The 23,102-nt window shown below is 39.3% G+C and overlaps 1 protein-coding gene across 1 annotated transcript in view; it reads right to left on the bottom strand.

The window, feature by feature from the left end:
* SLC12A8 (solute carrier family 12 member 8) overlaps positions 1-21,516 on the bottom strand; it is a 60,642-nt gene extending 39,126 nt beyond the window's left edge. Inside the window, exons 1-4 of the mRNA XM_063116661.1 lie at positions 21,394-21,516; positions 20,571-20,717; positions 14,488-14,679; positions 12,801-13,032 (exon numbers count right to left, since the gene is read on the bottom strand). Coding sequence (XP_062972731.1) covers positions 12,801-13,032; positions 14,488-14,679; positions 20,571-20,717; positions 21,394-21,516 — 694 coding nt within the window. The remainder of the gene's footprint in view (positions 1-12,800; positions 13,033-14,487; positions 14,680-20,570; positions 20,718-21,393) is intronic.
* Between the last annotated feature and the right edge of the window lie 1,586 nt (positions 21,517-23,102).

Genomic DNA, 23,102 nt, shown 5'->3' with positions numbered 1-23,102 from the left:
CGACTGGTGCCAGTACTGGCTTCATTTCAGTGTCAAATTAAGACATGGCTTTTTAACAAAGCCTTTGATGGCTAAATTCACCAAGCCTGTACATAGTTTTATATCCTTGTGATATAGGGCGGAATACAAATATAATCATCATCATCTCCAGCGTCTCCACGTAAGGCTGGAAAACATCCCTGTATGAAACCTTGATGGGCTGCTGCCAGTCAATCTATGTAGACAATGTTGAGCTTGATTAACCAATGGTCTGACTCAGTAGAAAGCACCTTCCTATTTTCCTGTGTTCCATATGGCTGCAAAGTAGGTGTCAATACTTGCTGAAATCTTAGAAGCCTGAAGGGAGTATATGAACTGTATATGGCCAGACAACAGGACTGCAATGCCCCATGACCACTGAGTTCCAATACGCAATTAAATGAATGTGCCTGCTCCATTCCTGCTCTGTACCGCGCGAGTGCTGCTTGTTTGTTGGACCCAGTGGCAGTGGTCACTTAAGCTCTTCTGAATCAGAGTGGAGATGCTTGACTGCAGTGACTGTTCCCCACCCACTGGTCCATTTTGCTAGCCAGCCTGCCTGGTATCACAACAGCAGAAGGCACAGCACCATCCTAAAAGAGGAACTGAAGCACACACACCTCAGGTCATAGAATAGGGCCTCATGCGGTTACATTTTTCTTCCTATCCTCTTTTCTGAGGGAGTATATACAGATTCCAGCTACATTTGGAGTAAAATTTAACTTTAAGCATGTGCTCGTCTTCATGTACACAGCAACAACGTAGATAGTGTGTGTGAGTGTGTGCACATGAGAGAGAGAAAGAGAAAGAAAGCCAGAATAATATGAAAAAAAGACCTAGTTGTCATCTTGTTTGAAAAACGTGAGTTCTGCCATATTGAATTTGGAGAAACCAAAGATGGGAAAGCGAGAGCCTGTCTTGATGTCCTGGGGTGAATCCGCAGTGGCAGCAGGTCATCTACTTGATGCAGCCGCCATCGCAAAGCCATCCAAGGGGCAAACACCACCACCCCCGCAGCCGCCAAAGCTCTGCTTTTAAAAAGTCAGGCACTTACCGTGACTTTTTTTTCTCTTGGAGCTGTGGCAGAGGAGTGCCCCAGCTGATGGCTACCCCTGATTGGTCACCATCGGCTGGACATCCCCTCCCCCTTGTTTTTTTTTAATTTTTTGTGTTATCTGTAAAAGGCTGTCAAAAAAGCACCCCATCTGTTAAAGATGATGACGACGATGATGATGATGATGATGATAGCAGCAGCAGCAGGAGGAGCAGCAAGAACCTGGTCCTCTTCCCCCTCCAAGAGCCACTGGGTTGTGAGGGGGTTGCAGTCCATATCCCTGGCTCCCTTTAACTGCGACACTTCGTAGTTAGGGTGACCATATGAAAAGGAGGACGGGGCTCCTGTATCTTTAACAGTTGTATTGAAAAGGGAATTTCAGCAGGTGTTATTTGTATATATATATGGGGAACCTGGTGAAATTTCCTCCTCATCACCACAGTTAAAGCTGCAGGTGCCCTGCCCTCTTTTAAATCTGGTCACTCTAGTATAGCTCCTGCAGCTTCAACTGTTGTGATGAAGAGGGAATTTCACCAGGTTTTCCATATATACAAACGACACCTGCTGAAATTCCCTTTTCAATACAACTGTTAAAGATACAGGAGCCCTGTCCTCCTTTTCATATGGTCACCCTATTCGTAGTTAAAGATTAGTGTAAGAAGAAGATGAAGAAGAAGATGAAGAAGACAAAGAGCTTCATCACACCAGAGTTATACTGTGAAATCACTGTGGATTGGGTGCAAAGGACTCCGAAGTTTTCCAGTTTATAACCTGCTTTGACTGTGAAGTACTCTCATGCATCCTGCTTTAATTGTGCTATAAAGCCAAAAGACCCGTCCTATTTTGATACCCCTTTAAGAGCGAATCGTTGTTTTCTGAGCGGCCACTGGGGGCGCGGGAGGAGGATTTGAGAGGGTTAAACTACCAATTAAACAAATGCTTACATCTGCATAAGTTTTAAAGATAAATACATCAAAATTGGAACAGTAATAGATATTAAGCAGAGCTTTAAACATACCAAATTTGAATCGGATTGGGTCATCTGTTGATTTTTTTAATGATTTTTTACATTTCTCCCCCTTAACCTTTTTTCTGGTATGCAAAGGATCTTAGGAGCGCTGCCGCCCAGGGTGTGATTTAGCTAGCAACAACAACAACAGCAGCGTTACACTGTAGGAGATAATTCAAGGGAAACAGGTACATGGAATGAAGCTAGAAGAAGAAGATGAAACCTGCTCCTCCTGCCCTCCAAGAGCAGCGCCGGCATGTTTTTAAAAAACGAGCAACCAGCCCTCCTCCCCTGTAAACCCCGCATTAGCTCCTTCATGTGGGGTCAATGCAAAGGGGCACAAATGCAGGGTCTCAGGGCTCATGGGGCTAATGCACCGCCATCAAGACAAGCCCCAAGTCAGATTGGAACACATATAATAAAAAAAGGCAAAATATTGTAGACAGCGATAAAACGTTTACAAAGCTAACTGCAAGGCAGTCTAGAAGGAAAATTTCTGAAATGCAGAAAGAGATAAAAGATTAATTAAAACAAAAGAAAACAAGGCTTAAACAACGGTACAGGAGAATGGCATTAGATAATCATGATGAAAAAGGTCATGGCTCGAGAACAGTGAATGGAACTTTAAGATACTGTCTGCCCAGCCCAGTTTATTGACCAACTCCCATCCTATGGACAAAGTCAAAGAGAAAGACTGGCAAGCCTATCAAAGTAGATTCCTGTTGTTTTCCTCAATTTTAAAATATCTTTTTTTTCCTAACAGCCATTGCTATCTCATTCCACATCCTTAGCACCTCCCAAGTTGCTCAGAGAGGTCTTTCACTCCCCATCTTCACATCAAGTCTTTCAAAACCATTTTTGTATGTGTCTTGTATGTTTATCACCCAACACATGCCACTAAACGTATTTCTGTAGTATGATCTACAAGATGAAGATGGGTAAAATTAAAAATGAGGTGAGGAAAGCCACAGCAGCAATTGATGGAAGCAAAATATATTCTAAATTGTTGAAATAACCAAAACTCTCTCTCTCACCCCACACTCCTAGCAGCAAAGATCTACTCATGCCCATGAAACTTCACTGAAGTTGTAAATACCCTTTGTGCTTGAGATTATACATCACAAGATCCAAAAGCAAACTATAAAGTGACAGACAAAATTCAACAGTAGTAGTGAGATTTTGTTCATATTCTACCAGCTAAAGAGATGCCATGGAACTGGTAAAATTAGACAGCAATCCTATGCATGTTTAGAAAGAAAGAAGCCCTCCCAGCTGGGGCAAGCTGGGAGTTGTAGTCCTTTTTTCTGTCTAAACATGCATCCGATTGCACCGTGAAGTAGTTAATTTGTCCCTCCATCCCTTCTTCCTCGAAAGTAATGGGTAAGTCTTTTATTTTATCCATGATCTGTCTTTGAAATATCTACTTCAGAGATTCTGCAGGCCTCTGTAGGCCTGTCAATGTAAGGCCCCTTAACAATGTTATCATTAAAAAAAGAAAGGAATATGTCTGCATTGCAATCCGGACTCCAGACAATTGGCAGGTAACCAGTTAATAAATTTCTTCTCCAGACTGTTGAATAGACTGGCCTATGGTCAAAAGTGATGTCACATCAATTCAATGCACTATAATTGGAAAAATGTGGGTGGAAGCAAGCAGGGTGGCTTTTTATAAATAAAAGATTGCATTAGCAGTCTCCTGCTTTGTTCACCCATGGTGTCTACCTTGTTCAGTAGCTTAGTGGGATTTCTGCTGCTGTTTTTGGTCAGTAGTTTTGCAGCTCAGGAATTCAATGCCAACTTCCAGATGTGTTTCAAGCCAGAAGTTAGGAATCAGGATGGCAAAGCCTGGAGGACAGATCACCATAATTCTTCCCACAACGCACACACACACACACACACACACACAATCTTCTTCTGCCTTCTCTTTCAGAACTGTGGCACACCCTTCATGCTCCTAAATAGACAAAAATATTTTAAAGCATTTGGCAGGTGGCAGAATCATCTAGTGTGCTACATTCCACCCATATTCTGCAGACACCCAGTTAAAGATCTCTGCAAAGAAAGAAACCAAAAGATAACCTCAGTTGTAAGTTAACCAAAAAGATAACCTCAGTTATAAGTTAACACAAAATTTCATTTCTGCTACATTAGACATGAAGGCTGCAATCCTACATACACTTACGGGGAGTAAATCCCACTGAATTCAATGGGGCTTACTTCTGAGTAGGCACACCTGAGTGCCACACCTTCTGTGCCTGAGTGCCACACTTAGTGCAGCAGAATAATATATTCATGAAATAACTCTGCTAAAAGTCACAGAACTGAGAGGGGACTATACTGCTATTCAGAGTATGTGTCAAGATGTCCAGATTTTTCCCCATGGAATATTATTATTATTATTATTATTATTATTATTATTATTATTATTATTATTATCATCATTTATATGCCACCCCATAGCCAAAGCTCTCTGGGCGGTTTACAAAGATTAAAAGGCTGAATATTAAAAATCAATATACAAAATTTTAAAACATAAAACAGCTAACATTTAAAACAATTTTTAAACACTTAGCCTGGCCAAAGCTAGTTCTGGAGTCAGTTAAAACTCAACTTATGCTGTTAAATGTCTGGGAGAAAAGAAAAGTCTTGACCTGGCACCGAAAAGATAACAAAGCTGGGGCCAGGCAGCCCTCATCAGGGAGATCATTCCAAAATTGGGGGGCCACAACAGAAAAGGCCCTATTCCTTGTTGCTTGAGGGGGAGCCGGACAACATTAATAAGACTCTTATGTTCTTTTTCCATTCCTGTAGTATACTAAGCAAAAAGAGGCAAAGAGGACTTGATAACTCAACTACTGACAGGGTTTTCCGGGCTTCGGATAGTATTTGATTTGAACAACATTCTTCCTTTAGGGAATGTGTATGTGTCCTAATTAGAAATGCTAAATTGTTAGAAATCTAACAAGCACTCCTCCTATGACCCAATAGGAACTGGAGACCTTTAATCTAGAACTTGCCTAATTGTGAATATGAAAGAGTAGTACATTTGCCACATGGCTTTTACTTCTGATGCTGCATGCACAATGACATAGGTCAGAGGAAGAGACATACCTTTCTATCTGTCCTTCTCGTCTGGCTGTCCCCCACCCCAAGAATTCTGGGTTTTCCACAATGGGTTCAACTGTATCCCCCTGCCAGTAGCCTTGTTAAAAGGTTTTTAAAAAATATTTTAGCATTTTTAGTATTTTATTTATTTATTTACGTTTCTATACAGCTCCTCTTCTAAGAGAGATTTTTTATTATTATTTTAGTCCCTGTGATGTGGATATTGTTGGGATGATTATTGTTATTGTTGTTGTTTTATATAGTAAAATACCTAAAGAAATTTATTTTATGGGGCATACATAAATAAATAAAATAAGCAAATACATTGAGTGCAATGGTGGCTGTTGGTCTCAGACAGGTTACAGAAGGCAGGGGCAAGTGAGTGGAAACTGTTGTGATTCAAGGAGTTAAGGAAACAGTTAGTTCACATGTGGAGATTAGAACCAAAGTATGGACACAGAAACAGCATACTGCAAGGGCCTGGAGCTGGTTATTTCAAATCAATGTACAAACTCAATCCTTGCCCACTTCTACAGGCCCTGTTGACTGGCGCTTCTCTGTTATGCCCATTTATCTCTCCCAATTTCCTTCCCCTCTCAGGTTTTTCTTCTCTTCTCCATTTCTCTGGATCACTTACTATTCCAGTCCTATTCCTAGAAGCAGCTGGAGTGCCTTAGAGCACAATTTAGTACGCAAATCTGAGAAAGATTCTTTTACAGAAAATCTTATACAGGGAGATAGGAAGATGATCTGAGGAAAAAACCCTTTTAATGTAAAATGTATGTCTGCCTTAATATTCTAAAAATAAAAGCAAGAAGGGGAAGGAAGTGACTGAACACTGGGATAATATTGGTGTGTGTGTGTGTGTGTGTGTTTGGGGAAATGGGAGTGATACAGCTAGGAAACTCCACCCAAGCATAATCACGTAGTGGTTTTCATTTGAAATCCACAAGAGGATGCACACAAGTTTGGATGAGGGCTGTTTTTCTATAAGGATGAAAAAGGGAATAAACCTAGTAATGTAAGATGCCTATGAGAAGATGAACAACATATTGACATGCACAAAAATATTTACTAAAGATGCTTTGGTTTCAGAAACATCCTAATTAGTAATTATAATTATGAATGGCTTTATATTTCCAAAGAGCAGTACAGTTATATTCCTTAGCGCCGTTTCTCTTGGAGACAATCATATGTAAATATCATGCTCTTTTTACAAGTAGAAAAACCAAATTGCAATAATATAAACTTATTTCCTAGAAGTGATATATCAAATAACTGGAAGGTGCAGGGTTAGAACACACCCTTATTCCCAAAACTGACTGAATACCATTTGAGTGTTTTGCCTCTTTACATAGACTCAGCCATTTCAAAGCTCCTGAGAGAAGCTTGCTTATGAAGATAGATAGCAGTTAACCACTAATCAAGGGATAAAGCCAAGGATAATTAAGGGGAATAAGGCAATACAAAAATGGTATTGACTCTGGATAGCAATCATTCAAACTGTACACCAGGCATCAAATCTTCTCCTGCACAGCTGCAGTTGCTTCTGCTATTTTTGGCATTTATTGACCATTTGTCTTAGTAGAAAAGATCAAATCACTTTAAAAAACCCTCTTATGTACAATTATTATTTAGTGCCTTTGAAATTCATGAGGCTTGTAGGGGATTGCATGCATACACACACACACACACACACACACACACACACACACACATCCAACTTCTTAAGAATACTGCTACTACTTTTCAAACACACATGCAGAGCACTTCTTTGGAATATGCTATAATCAATGCTCAGATACCACTCATAGGACATCTGTGGTAATGCAGGACTTCCAAAGTAAACAGATTATGAGTAATAAAGAAATATATATATCACATACAAATCTCACTGGGCCTGTTCAGTCAACACGCTAAGCCATGGTTAGGCCGCTAACCCTTTTGTAGCAAATGGTTAGTGAGCATATTTAAACTGTGGTTATGTAACAACCATGGTTAGGAATGGTTTACCCGACATGCTAAGTCATGGTTCACACGACATACTAAGCCAAAATGTTTAACTCAAAATGCTTAACCACCATGGCTTAGCATCTGAACAAGGTCAATATAAACTACACAGAGACCTACTTTTCTAAAAAGAAAAACAAGTAAGATAGGGTGACCATATTTTGGAAACCAAAAAGGAGGACAACATGGTCGGGCCCCCAAGGGAGCGTGTCCAGTACCAAGGGGGCATGCCCACCCGAACATAGCCTTGGTCACGTCTGATTTTACAGCACACATTTAAGACAAATCTGTTCTACATAATATCTTAATGTTAAAATCACTGAAATAAAGAACAAGTGAGAGATTCAATGTATCTGAAATTAACTTCACTCACTCCTACTTTTGTAGGTTTTGCTGTACTTTGAAGCTTTTGCTATACTCTGTGGGTTACATTCTCCCCTTCCCTCAAATATCTTTTCTGACTGTATCTTCACTCATTGCAAGCTGCTGTTGTTGTTAACAGGGTTTGCTACTGGCCCCAGATCTGTTTCAAATTTGGTATGGCTAAAGCAATACCTAAAAGTTATCATGGTGCCAACTTTCAGCTTTTTATCTTTAAAAATGACAGTTTTAAAAATAATAATTTTAAAACCTCATTTTTTAAAAAAATCCTAATTAATCAATGGATGAACGGATCTGTTTCAAATTTGGTGTGGCTAAAGCTCTACCTAAATCCTATCATGGTACAAAGTTTCATCTCTTTAACTTTAAAAATTACGATTTAAAAAATAATAATTTTAAAACTTCAATTTTTAAAAAAATCCTAAAAAATCAATGGATGAACGGATCTGTTTCAAATTTGGTATGACTAAAGCCCTTCCTAAGAGCTACCATTGTGCCATGTTTCATGTCTTTATCTTAAAAAATGACAGAGTTATAAGCATTTTTGTTAATTCCCATTAGAGCTCCTCTGAAAAAAAATCCAGATTTCCCCTCCCCCTCCCGGATTTGCCATCAAAAACCTGGACAAATCCGGGCAAATCTGGTCATATGGTCACCCTAAGTAAGATATTCAGTGACGCTACATAGCATGCATTTTGTTCTAAGTCTTCCATCTTTCACCCTCAAAGCATAGAGTTCCATTCTGACTGAGAAATGTATCTCCTTCGCATTTGAAGGACTTTAGTTAACAGCTGGTTTCCTTGCTGAAACAGTGAAGAGAAAAATGTATGGTGCTCTTTTACAGAATGCTCTAGACCAGATTGTTAAACTAGGAGCTGTGAAGCAGGAAGGCACTGGCTTAAATCTCCCCTTCGTTATGAACTCACTAGACGGCCTTAAATATGCCATTGTTTCTCAATCTGAAGATTTGATACCGGACTGTAATTATTAAAGTCCAGAGGATCCAGGGAGGGCTTTTTTTTAGAAGCAGCTGTAACGATCATTTTTTTAGAAATTAAAGATAATTAAGGTATGCTCAATTATTTAATGAACAGGTGTTGTGGACATGCACATTTTAGCTTCACTGTTGCTAAGTTCTGAGCTGAACCCTGGCATTGAATACTGGCTTCACGTATGAGCCCTGGTTCAGTTTAAATTCTGCGAAGTAGATGCTAAATGGTCCTAAGCCTTAAAATGTAATACTTTAAGTAAGCTTATACATGCCCAGGGAGTCCCTTTATCACCAGAGTTATGTAGGTAATCAAAGTATTTTATTTATCATGCAGGTGCGCTCCGAAAACAACAGTGCATTCCTATGCACGTTTACTCAGAGTTAACGTCCTAAGCATTCTTATCCTTTGAACCACATTAAACATGTTTGCAGAAATTCTCTTCACAGAAAAAAAAATGAGTAGGAAACTTTGCAAGGTGACTCATCTCTTCCTGTGCTGGCCATTACATTTTTATTTCATGGTAGACTTTACAAATAAAGGCAACACCAACAAAAAGGAAAATAAAAAGAAAAGGAAGACTGCGTAATAACAAAAAAGTGAAGATAAAGTGACACCTTCTGTTTAGCTGCATAACTACACTTAATTTCTTTTGCACTTAAATTTGCTCCTACCACAATTCCAGCTTCTTTGCAACTGGTCCCTCTTGGTCAGTTTGCCCTTTGTCCCTAAGACTTGTTAACCTCATAAAAATATACTTCTTCACACATGCTTGGGATCATAAGGACCCCTGCTCAAATTAAGCCATAAATATTCTCCTCTGAAGTTTTCCCACCTCTTATCTGTCTTCCTTTTCAAGCATAACCTCCAAACAGCTGGATCTGAGCACTGTTAACATGAATGTCCTATGTACATTTGCACTGATATACTGTATCCCAGGAGGCCATTTAGTTTGTGGTTATGGGTGGGGTTGTTGGTTTTTGCTGGTGGTTGCTGCTGTTATAGGTCATATTTTTCACAAGGGCACAGAGAATTGGCTCCATAACTGTATATGGCATACAAGTATACGGCGCTTTTACTTTTTTGTGGTTAAATTTATGTGTCAACAAACACTAACCACACACACACAAAACCCCATGGTTATCTGCACAAGGTTTCACATCATTCACTACTTTAAATAAAGTAATAGTGGAGAGCATTATTCCACACCTGGTGCCTTCCAGATGTTCTGGAGCTCCCCGCAGCCTAGGCAACTATAACCAAAGGTCAGGAATGATGGGAGTTATAGCCCATTTGGAGGGCAGCTAGTTGGGAATGCTGATCCACAACATTTTGCTTTACATAGCCAGTTTCAAGATAAAAGAAATACGTCTCAGTTGCACAAATGGGACTAATGTCCAGTTCTTAATAGAATACAACAGTAAACATTTTGAGCAAATATATTTTTAATTGTTTACGGTAGTTGCTGAACAAACCACTTTAAGGCTGTAATCCTATATCCGGTTGCCTAGAATAACTCCCTTTGAATTCAATGGAGTTTATGTTTGAGTAGACATTTATAGGATTGTGTTGTAAAAGGTGTAGCTAAGAAAAAGAGCGGAAAAGGCTGAAATCCTTCCTGAGGTGAAGGGGAAAGTTTGGGCAAGCAGCAAAACTAGAGTTGGAACAAATAGCACAAAAATGAGGCTAAAATGAGCCTAGAAATGCAGAAGAAAGTTTGTATTAAATGTTCAATATCCTTTTTTGTAATTTCTTAATTTGTTTTATAATTGGATAGTTTTCACTACATGCTTTTATTGTCGTTAGCTACCTTGAACAATTCTATGGAGTTGGCAAGTATATGTAACTATTTATTTATTATTTCAAGAATTTCTAACCTACCCTTCATCCTAACAGATTGTAGGACACTTGTATATATAAACCCCATTAATAAATAATAATATATAAACAATAGCAGGCATCTTTTTTACTGCTAGTCAAAATATATCAGAAGCACTAGAGAAATGAAAATGCTTAACTATAAGGGTTTTACAGTAACATCCTCCTAACCCCCTAATATTGATATGTGAAGAGGATTAGGATGGTGCTTTGGTGGCTCATGGAGGACCCACTGGGGAAGGGAAGGGGCTACACCCAGGTTGGTGGAAAGCTGCCCACCAATGGTTCTCCTTCCAGCAACAGACAGCAGGAAGACCCCCAAAAAGGCATTCCAGGGATGGGAAGGAGCTGGCTAAGGAATTGTTGTATCCAAAGCTTTTCTATTCCACCAGACAGGCCCTGTTTCAGAATTGGTGTACTGATACATTAACTGTTTTTCCTGAATAGTACAACAAAGTATTTATTCATTTTTTAAAATGGTGCATCAATACATCTGAGTATGACCTCAAAAAAGTCCTTGTTAGCATCCATTTGAGTCTTCCTTTAATAGCAACATTTGCACAAATCATCCCTAAAACATGTTTTGAAACCCTTCACATTATTTGTGAGTTTTTATTAAACTAATATGCTAAGATAGAAACAGTCGTGAGTTACTAAAACAAAATGCTACATTTGAACCAAGGGAAGCAAGGGAAATGCAAAAATTAATCTTACAGTCTGGTGTGAAAATTAACTCAGTTCTTTCTAGCACCATCTGAGGCAGTGAAAAGCTGCATGAGGGAATGGTTGCCTTGATCAAAGTCACCCTTTTATTCTCTAATCAGTGTTTTAATTCATTAATCCAAACAGATACTCTGTTAAATGCTTTCAATCCCTGCTCAAAAGCAGGAACAGAGACATGTTTATATGATTGGTGTTTAAGAGGCTCAGCCTTTCTTTCCTTCCATGAAAAGAGGTCCACGTCAAAGCCAAGTGTATTAAAAGAAACGTTAAAAGCCATCACAAAGCACTGCATGTAGTAGCCAGGCTGCAAGTGGAAATACCCAGGCCAGGCTATTTAACTCTTACAAACCTAGGTCTGTAATAAACGCATTTCATATCCTTGTGATCCTGATTTGCATTAAGCCAGTACAGTTGTAGCTGGATATATACAGTGTTAAGTAACCTTATGTGGCATTCTGTTGCATATTTTTTGCTTTGTTTTGAAATTCCACCAAAACATTTTAGTTATAAGCTCAGCAATAATTACTAGGGTGGAAGCATTTAAATTAATTATCCAGATTAATCAATTAAGTCTGCAGTCCTATAGACACTTCCCTGGAAGTAAATCCCACTGAATCCAAGGATGTTTACTTCTAAAAAGACACATGCAGGATTCCACTGTAAAACACATTTACAGCAATATCCTGTACATAGGTGTGTCTACTCAAAGGTAAATCCCATTGAGCTCAATTATCCTGTTCAGATGACACATTAAGGTGTCGAAGGGACAGAAAAAAGGGGAAACTTTCACTGCTGATTGGTGGGAATCCATTACATACACAACTCAAGATGATGCGACAATACAAGTCCCAGCTGCCTTTCAAAATTGTGGTTTCAATAAAAAAAGAAAAGTATATTGATAGCAAATTGAACTTACCTGTATGAGCTCAAAATTATTATTATTATTTTGTATATTTCTGTATATTGAAAATCAATAAAAAAAGCTTGTAAAAAAAAATGACACACTAAGCCACAGTGGTTAAGCATTTTGAGCTAAACATTTTGGTTTAGCGTGTTGTGTGAACCATTCCTAACCGTGATGGCTACATAACCACAGTTTAAACATGCTCACTAACCAGTTGCTGCAAAAAGTTTACCGGTCTAACTATGGCTTAGCTTGCTGTCTGAATAGGCCCATTGGGTTTTATTCCCAGGAACGTGTGGATACGATTGAGGCCTTAATTGACTAAAAATGTGCTGCTGATTAACTGGCTAGCAGATTTTAAAAATTACTTTTAATATGAGTGTTCATAACATGAGGAGGAATTCTTCTACTTATGATACATGCATGTATAAACTCAAACAGACTTCCCCAACCTGGTGCCCTCCAGACGTGTTGGATTAATGGGAGTTGTGGTCATCTGCAGGGATGCTGGGAGTTGTATTTCAACATGTCTGGACAGCACTGAGTTGGGGACAGTTAAGTTAAACAAAGGAAGTAGGCTTCCTGATCCAGAAATGTGTTTTTTTTACCCATAAGCAAATTTGATCAAGAGATTAATAGATTAAAACTCAGATGATTATTCAACAAGGTTTCTTTAATCAGCTTGCAGCCATAGTTATTCCAGAGCTAGATAATTTGGGAAAACTTTACCTGGATCTAGGTGCGTGAAAGATCCAATGACAAAATCCAGTGTAGACACAGCAAGTAGAAAGAGGAGTAGCAGCTGGAGACGGATTATCCATTTCACTCCAGCAAGGTTAATTCCAAGCAAGCCCAACAGGACAGCAAGTGAGATGCCTCTAACTGCCCAAATGTTACTGAAGCTCAGGAGATCAGAGATAGATTCAGCAAATCCAGTAATGTACATTGCACCTGCAACACACTGAAGGATAGTTTTACTTGTGAAATTGCTAAGTAGTAAGTTACAAGGCACCTGTACTTGAGAACTTCAGTACTGCATGGGTCAAGAATGTGGTGTAGGAATTGAGTGGATGTTTATTCTGTGCAAGGAAAAGAATCTAGCTCCCCAACTTGAATGTTTTTTCCTGCTTATAGGTTATTGTAGTTGGAGGCTGGTGGGAGTTGTAGTCCAACACATCTGGAGGGCACCAAGTTGGGAAGACTTGGCTAATTCAGTTGGCATGTTGGGAGCCTATTTCTCATATCTGATCATACTGTAAACAGCCATAACTGGATGTAATCTACATGATCTGTATTGGAGATTCCTGGAGGTCATGTAGCATATGTTTACATGTAGTGAATGAGCTTGGTGAATGAAGCCAGAAAGGATCTTTACTGTCAAAAGAGTCAAGCTACAGACAATCTGTCACCCACTCAGGAACCTCTAATTCAACTGCCCAGAGAGCTCCAGCTATTGGGCGGTATAGAAATGTAATAAATAAATAAATAAATGTTGTTTGCATGGTTGGAATATGGGTCATGAGCTACAGCTGACTCCATGCACAGAGGTCTTTGACAGGATCAAAATTAACAGACTGCAAGTGCCAATTTGGATACTCCCAGAGGTCTTTAACGCTTGCAGAAAGTTGATCAAGAGTTCCTTTGAGGGAAACTGTAAGGGTAGAAAGACAACCTGGAATTCACACCACTTTGCAAATGTGCAATAAGAAATCTGTTCAATACTCATGTAAATGTTAAAGGTTATGGCCTTCATACATATCCGGATAAAATATTTACTTTCTATGACTAGCCAAGACAAACTATGCTGATTCAAAACCAGATTATTATTTTTACATTCTGATTTTCAGCTATCTTGGGTATTTGTGTCATATTTGTATATTACTACAAATTTAGATCAGAAGGGCTCCTAACCTAAATTTATTTCTAAAATACCAAACAGAAAGAATTTGTCTCATTTATTCACTGCGTAACTGTAATGAGATATAAAGATGTCTCCAACGTCTTTTCCTCCAAGGCTTTAGAATATTTTGTTTATCTCGGAGCAGTAATTGGTGCCTGGGACTTGGACAACAAACTTAAGCTAAAAAGCATCCCCTGCACAGACCTGTAAAACAAGAGTCTTGTTTTACTTTTCAAACTGTCAAAGAATTTTTAAAGAGAACTAGCCCTTGGGTTTGCATTGCATCCAAGCATTGCTAAGCAAACTTGCATTCCCAGCAAGGCAAATACAAGTTTAGGCACCAACCCTATTCATAACACACTAGAATTGTGTAACTATATACCTTACTTTTAAAAAAAATCTTCCTGAGAAGAACAATAGAAGCTGTAAGCGTTGTATATTATTGACTGGAACAAAAATGGGAACGTTAAATATAACGTTTTATAAACAAATCAAGGCATTTTCAAGTAATCTTACCTGACCAAATATATAAAGGAGGCCAATAGTCCCTCCAACTTGACCTCCAAGGACAGTAGAAATCATTGAGTAGACTCCTCCACTTCCAATGTTGCACCGCTCACAAACCCCAATGCCAGACAAGACAGTTACTAAGGCTACCAAGATGACAAAGGACACCAAAAACATGCCCATTAGAATGCCAGTGTTCCCCTGAAATGGAAGGAAAAAGAAAATACTGAAGACTAAAAGGGAAAAGTGACATGTGAATTTAGTATCAATGTTATAGGCAAATCACCACATGGACCATGTGTAGACAGTTTGTTGGTGGAGGAAAGATATGGGTGGGCACTGCAGATGGACAACCACAACCAAACTTCACTGTTGAGTACTCAAAGCATGGAATCACTCATACATGGTGCTGAGCCCAGGCAGTTCAGCTGTATGACTTTTTGCAATATGTATTCAGATTCAGAAAAAGTTAGGATTTGGCAGTGGCATTATGAATAACTAATTGAGAGCTGTATCATCTACTGCTACTATATATAAAAATGAACTCTCCTGAACAAAAACCACATCATTTGAAATCTACATTTCAAAGACATTTCAAGTACACACACCACTTTGACTCATTGGTTCCTTTGTTTGCTTGCTTTCTACAAAAGAATACAATGCTTTTGTACTTGATGCAAACTGGCATGCCTTATTTGCCACTGTCAAAATGTTAGAAAGTTTACATGAAACCAGTTGTAAGAAGGAAGCTTCGGGCTGCAGTTTCTTAATAATTATTTGAATGCTTCTACAAATCACTTCCACATCTGAAAAAGCAATATGTGTGTGTGTTATATATACCTAATTTTCTCAGCAACAAAATGGCACCACAAGACAGAGAGGGGCTCGACCATTTCACAAACATGTACATATAAAATGGTAACTTCCAGGGATCATTTCATGATGGGGATTCTTTAAAATGATCTCTTTGGAGAGCAAGATATGAAAGGCAGAAGGCAGCAGCAGTGTTCCTGTGTTTCCACAGCTTTTATCATACACAAGCTCCATCAGAATGTCTTCAAGTGTTATCAGTGTGCAGATGCTAAATAAAAAGTGACCTCTTAAACCTTTCCTCTGAGCTTTAGAGATCCCCATTGTGAACAAACTCCAGCATTTTGCATCTTTTAGCCATCTTCAAAGTGTTGCTTTTTCCCTACAGGCGTGGTGTTCCTTCCTGTGATGACTCTCAATGAGGGGCAGTGGCTTTTAATTCCTTTTGCTTACTAACTGTTCCTTTGTACAAAAGATGTTAGGTTCACTTGTGCCACCAATATCTCCAAGTAGCAGCCAATATCCCTGGCCAGTTTGAAAAATGCAAGATATTTAGTATAGACAAAATTGATAATGCTCTTGCTTTGTTTTTTAATTAAAACAATAGTTGTTGCAAAGTTAGAACAATGTTTTCCTTTTTAAAAAAAGCCACTTGGGGAGGGAGCATAAAAAGGGTTATATGCTAGCAGATGTGTGCATGCTGAGTGCTGGCTCCAGTCCCCCTTGATCTGCTGGCTCCAGTCCGCCTTGATCTGATGCAATCATCATCTAAACCAGCAGGAGACTAAACTGAAACAGTATTTCATGAAGGCAACAGGATTCTGCATGCATAGCACTTAGGAGAGAGAGAAATGGAAAAGAGGAAATGAGATTCAGCGAGAGAACAGCTTTAAGAAGGGTCCATCTAGTCCAGCACTCTGTCCACACAGTGGCCAACAAGCAGGACATGGTACAACAGCACCCTCCCACCCATGTTCCCCAGCAACTGGTGCACACAGACTCACTGCCTCAAATACTGGAGATAGCACACAACCATCAGGGCTAGTAGCCATTGATAGCCTTTGCCTCCAGGAATTTATTGAACCCTTTTAAAGCCATCTAAATTTGTGGCCATCACTACATCCTATGGTAGTGAGTTCCATAATTATCTATGCACTGTGTGAAGAAGTGCTTCCTTTTATTTGTCCTGGATCTCCCACCAATCAGCTTCATGGGATGACCCCGGGTTCTAGTATTTTGAGAGAGGGAGAAAAATGTCTCCCTATCTACATTCTCCATACCATGCATAATTTTGTACACCTCTATCATGTCTCCCCTTAGCCTCCTTTTTTCCAAGCTTACAATCCCAGTTGAAGTAACCTTTCCTCAAAGGGGAGATGCTCCAGCCTATTCATCTTTTTAGTTGCCATTTTCTGCACTTTTTTCAGTTCTATAATATCCTTTTTTAGGTGTAGTGACCAGAACTTTCTAGTTCTAATGAGAAATCAATGAATGGAGGTTCACCAGGTAAACACTAAACTTAATTTTGTGACAGAGAGAGAGAGAGAGAGAGAGAGAGAGAGAGAGAGAGAGAGAGATCAATTTTAGGGCAGGTGGTCCAGGAGGTTTATTTTATTGCATTTATTTATTTCTTATTAATCTTATTAATCAACCTATAGTTACAAGCTCTCAGGGCAACATACAGTGAAAAACAAGGATAGAAATGTCACTCCACTTCTGAAATCTCTTCATTGGCTTCCAATTCACTCCAGAATCCAATATAAACTTCTCCTGTTGACCTTCAAAGCTTTTCACGGTCTAGCTCCTGCCTATCTCTCCTCTCTCATCTCACACTATTGCCCCGCTCGTGCTCTCCGCTCCTCTAATGCCATGCTTCTCGCCTGCCCAAGGACCTCCACTTCCCTTACTCGGCTTCGTCCTTTTTCTTCTGCTGCCCCTTACGCCTGGAACGCTCTTCCAGAACACTTGAGAAGTACAAACTCAATCACAGCTTTTAAAACTCAGCTAAAAACTTTTCTTTTCCCTATAGCTTTTAAATATTGAGTTTGTTCTGACTCTATACTGTTAGCTTCACCCTACCCGGTGCCTGTTTACACTTCCCTGTGCCTGTTTGCATTCTCCTTCCCTCCTTATTGTTTTCTACAACTTTATTAGATTGTAAGCCTATGCGGCAGGGTCTTGCTATTTACTGTGTAATCTGTACAGCACCATGTACATTGATGGTGCTATATAAATAAATAATAATAATAAATAATAATAAATCATCATGGGAAAGTAGCAATTAGAGAATGCCATCAAAGGTGTGTGGCAATGCACTGGACTTTGATGGGAGAAGCTAAAAACAGCTGAAGTTACACAGGAAACTGTCTTAAGCAAGAGACAGTGTAGTATAGCAGTTAGGATGCTGGTCTTACACTCAGATTCAAATCCCTGCTCAGCTCTAAAGCTAACCAAGTGGCGGTGGATAAGTACCTGTCTTTCAGCCTAATGCTGCCTTCCTCAACCTAGTACCCTCCAGATGTTTTGAACTACAACTCCTAGCATTCCTGACCACTGGCCATGCTGGTTGAGGCTGATGAGAACTGAAGTCCAAAACATAAGTTTTGGGCACTAAGTTTGAGAAGTCTGGTATAACCTAACTTGCCAGGGTTGTTGTGAGGGTAAAACGCTGCCTGAATCTCCTTTGAGGTATGGCAGGATACAAAAGTAACAAGAGAGGATGCAATGGCACGATACCTCTATCCCTAGCATAATTAACTCAGTGATAAAAGGAAAAGGTCAGAGCCACCAAATATAGAGATTATGCATTAGCCGATTTGCTGCATCCTTCCCTAAGATTCAAAGGATCTCCACAGGCAGTGATTGAGAGCACATCCCTAAATGGTACATAAGCTGGCGAATATCCAGCATTTATTTGAAGGACTGAACTGGTTCATTGTGGCACCAAATACATCTTTCTTCTCTGCTACCATGGTACTTGTTTAATACCATCCACATTGAAAGTTTCAGATGGAGAGTGATCTATTACAACTTGGCTCCTCCCATCCAAAGGCAGAACCGAAGGAAGCCCACTTTGACAAGTTTGCATTTATTTATTTAATTTTTAATTTTTGCTGCATAGTGCACAAGCCACACATTTGTGGAAATAAGTGAGATATAAGAAAACTGTCAAAGGTGCCGTTTTATACAGTGTCTGGGTATTTGTACAGCTTTGTAACTATCATCATCATCTTCATCATCGCATTACAACTTTGTGTTCTACTAACAAAAGCCTTATTTCACTTGGCATACTAACTCCACATACACAGGACAAGGACTGCCTAGATCAGCTTTCTCAACCTGGTGCTCTCCAGGTGCATTGGACTACATCCTCCCAATGGACACTGTAGTTCAACACTTCTGCACAGTGTCAGATTGGGGAAGGCTGACCTAGACATTTATACCACCAAAATATGCATTTGTTTTCCTTTCTGTGCACAATTCATATGTTTTTAATTATCTCTCTTTTAAACTAATTATCCACTGATCAAGATAATGTTTGAATTCTAATTCAATCCAGTTTCCAGAGCCAATCTCCACAGTGTGTGTGCATTCTGTCTCATTGGAAATTTTACAACACAGCAGAATTTTACCGAGGGAGACAGATTCCTACTAAAGGAGTTGAACTATTTGGGGAGGGGTGTGGACTCTTGGGGAATAATTTTATGTGAGAAATTATGAAAGAAATTATTATTATTATTATCATCATCATCATCATCATCATCATCATCATCATGACAGAAGCTTGCAACCATAACCTAAGACTACACCAGATTCTTTAAGTAGTGCTTGGAGGAATGTGGAGATGGCAGCATGTTTCACCTGAACATTTGTTCACCTTCCCTATAAATAACCCAAGCTATTATTTTGTTGTATTTTGGCTTTTGTAGAGCAGCATAAAAGAAAAAGATAACAAAGCCAGCAAGTCATTTCTGGGCTTTTAGTTGCTCAGTAAAAGGAAATGTAAAGCACAATGGTTTATAGATCAGAATGTTAATGTAAATAGGTACTTGGAAATAAGTTCATATGATTTCACCAGGACTTACCTCCAAGTAAACAGGGTTAGGAGCAGGATCTAAGAGGAATGCAATGTCTGCCGCACTAGTAGAATATCTGACTCTGTAATGTGGTGTGTGCACAGTGAGTCAAATCAGGATATTGCACAGGTACCGCCTACTACCTTGGCAACAGCTATCACCATCACAGTCCAGCACCTGACAGAGGTGTGATTTGGAGTACTTCCAGATAAGGCTTTTATTGGGCGCTTGCCCTGCCTCACTTACAGAATTTTACCGAGTGACCAGGTGATGTCATCTTTCATTTGTAGACCTATGTTTTTCTCAGCATTTCTTTGTTCTTTTTTGTTACCACACACACACCAATAATGAGGGAAAGATGGAATAGTTCTACAAAACCTTTTAATTGGTAGCTGTCTGTCTGGAATCATCTTCCATATGCATTTTTGGCACCAAAGCTGTCAGCTACATGCTCAAAATTGGTAGACATAGGATTGGCAGCCCAGCGGAATAGATTTGATAGATTTGTACCACTTGCAAAATATGAAATGCTGCTGCTGCACTACATCTGCGCAAGCCACTTTCTGCATCACTACAACTACCCACATTTCATCACAGCACAGAAGGTCCAAAAGATCATTTAGTCAAATCATTTTGTTGTAGTAAAGGCTAAGAGCACCAAAGGCTTCATGTAATGCAAATAGCTCCCGGTGATATAGATCAGAGGACACAATCAAGTATGCCTGTAGGGCAAAATGTTGATACCACAGTATATTGGTTTAAAATTATTTAGTGCTGCAGGCAAAATGCAGGGCAAAATGTTTATGCCAAAGCACATTGGTTTAAATTTATTTATTCCTATTGCAGTCTTCATTAGGTTGTCAACTAGGCTGCTTGCCAATGTTCCAGTGATATCTCCCACTTATTCATAGCATTATTGTCAGCAAGCTGTTTAAAAAAACAAATAAACCATAACTGGAAATAAAATACGTGGTAGAATTCAAAGAGACATGTATTAAGCCCTTATTATAAAATAAATTGTGGAAAGCCCTGCAGCTGTTTACTTGAGTGAAGGACACACAAGTAAAACAATGGTGACAATCCTTACAGATTGTTTGTCATCACTAACAAGGACATGTAATGCCCAAAATCGCCTTAGCAAAAGCAAAGCAAAACTGCACACAAAACAGCAGCAGAGTAACTTGTTATTTAGTCCCCTATACTTACTACAAGCCACCCTGTCCTCAGAAAGAGAACTACTCCAAAAATGTTGATCATGCAAGAAGTAAAGACTCCATCCCATGTTCCAAAGAGGACCGGTTCCCAAACAAAAAGGTGGATCTTCCACCATGGTCTGTTGTGCATTTGAGAACTCTAAAAGAAAGTAGAATGCTTAAGTTACTTTTGTTCTTTCATCTTCCTAAGCATGACAGCAAAAAGGCACAAAGGCCAAAGCATGCAAAATACGTTATACTAAAGATGACAGGACCTGTCCTGTTCTTCGTACGAAGCACTTTATTTCAGGGGAATGACAATCCGGAAGTGTTTTATGTAGGGTAGTCATACTTCCTGAATTCCACTCTGGTTGTTACAGACAAAACCTAGGTCTCTTGTTGATTTTAATCTTCCAAGCTCTGTTCAGCAACTAGATTTCTTGGAGGGCCACTTTGAGAATGAACTCTACAAGAGAGGTCAAAGCTTCTGTCTTTTACCCTACCGTGCCACCCAAAAATATTAAATTATAAATAATAATAAATATGAACAACACTGCCAGTAAGTCCTTTTTCTGCAAATGCTACATCCTGCTTTTGCTCCTAGCCATTTAAAAACAAACAAACATACGCTTTAAAAACAAACAAACATAAATGTGTAATTATTTATTGATATTCAGAAAAGTTAAAAAGGAATTTGGAGAAATTTCAGGGAACCTGTGAAATCTATAAGGAACACAACATAAATACAAGCCCTCTATAATGCATTGCTCCCACCACCTTCCAAAGTTTCAGAAGTAAGAACTCAACGATAGAGAAACAGGACCTTCTCAGCATACCTGTTGTGCTTCTTCATGAAAAAGTTCTTGCACGTGCCCATCACTCCTCACACTGCTGTTGCTGCCCCTGGGTGAAAATGCTCTACCTTTCACATTAAAGCCATAGCCGGACAGTGCTGCCATAATGACCAAGACAAGCCACTAGGGACAGAGCTCAAGGTCAGCTATTATGCTCAGGTGAATTTCTGCAGGGTTGCTGAGGTATGCACAGCAGAAACTTCATTGCTTTCCTTCACCTGGTCTAGTGAGAAAACAGAAGAACTTGCTGTCATATTCACAGATATAGGGACAACAGTTTTATCAGCATGGGGAAAACTGTAATAACAACATCACAATGGGGCTGTTCACATGACACAACTTATCATGGGTTATCCATGGTGAGGCTGCATTGTGTGCAGGATGTGTGGCCATCATTTTGAATATGCAACTCTTGCTCAGGGGTTGTTGTGTCGAGCAAACCTAGCAAGTAGGGGTTAAGTGAGGTTTAAACAACCCTTGCATAATCCATGGACTGGTTTCAGATGACAAACTGCAGCTCATGATGAGTTATTTAAACCATGATGAGCTGCGGCACCTGCAGGCACCAGGTTGCAAATCCAACTCCCCCTTTGGGGGTTGTCATGTCGTGTGAATCTAGCCACCATGGGTTATGAGAGGATTAAACAGACCATGATATATGCAGAGATTGTTTAACCCTTACATAACCCATGCTCGCCAAGTTCACATCACATGACAACCTCCGAGGGGGATTTCATATTCATCCTGGCACCAGTGTTGCATATGGTAACAGAAAGATTGCACTTATTAAGGTGGGCATTTGTCCACTACCAAGAAAGAAAAGAAAATGTCACCCAAAAAAGACAAATGAGGAAACTGTTTTATATAAAATGTGTACAAGTTAATATATAGGTACAGATGCAAATTGAGAAATTTTATAATTTAAATAGAAGTATAATACATCTCACTATAGTGGCAAAAGGCTGTGTGCTTTGCTCAGTCTGTTGTCCAGATGCTGTGGATGGGCAACTTCAAGGTCTTTGCTCTCCCTTATTATGGAGATTTTTAGCATTTAGCTATAAACTGAATCTAATTTATTTCTGTCCAAGAATTGTTGAGCCTTTTATGTTTATTCAGCAATATCAAAAACCTCTGCTTTTGCACCTTAGGATATTTTATCAATAAACACATACTAAGGAAGCTCGCTGAGCCAAAACCACTGCTTTCCACAGGTGTCTGGTTTCAAAAAACAAAAAGTTTAATATATTTCTAGCCATACACACGTGTGGTCTCACTAGCTTCCGATGTGGCTCCCTTTCCTATTAGATGGGTTACTTATTAGCTACATTACGTAATGTGAACTGACAGCTCATATGACAATTTAAAGCCTTAGCCCACATCACAGCTGATTTCTTTAAAACACCTTTGTTATGGCACCCAAGGGAAAATAAATTAAAGATAATTGAAACTGAATTAACACAAATAAAGCCTAAGGAAGAGGCAGTTAGATTTTATTCAAGCACATTCATTTTACTGAGGTACACTGTAACTTTCCAGGTAGCTGCTCCTTTCAAATAAAGCCAGGAAGGTGGGTGTATAGGAATGGAGATTATCACATTAAGGAAAGTATTCTATACAATTATCTAGCAGCTTTTGATTCAATACCAAGTACTACAGCAGAACATTGTGAGCTAAACTCCTGCATTGAAAGC

This window comes from Elgaria multicarinata, chromosome 2 (genome assembly GCF_023053635.1).
Source record: "Elgaria multicarinata webbii isolate HBS135686 ecotype San Diego chromosome 2, rElgMul1.1.pri, whole genome shotgun sequence".
Taxonomy (NCBI): Eukaryota; Metazoa; Chordata; class Lepidosauria; order Squamata; family Anguidae; genus Elgaria; species Elgaria multicarinata.
The sequence above is the reverse complement of the archived record's forward strand: the minus strand, read 5'-3'. Positions and strand labels throughout refer to the sequence as shown.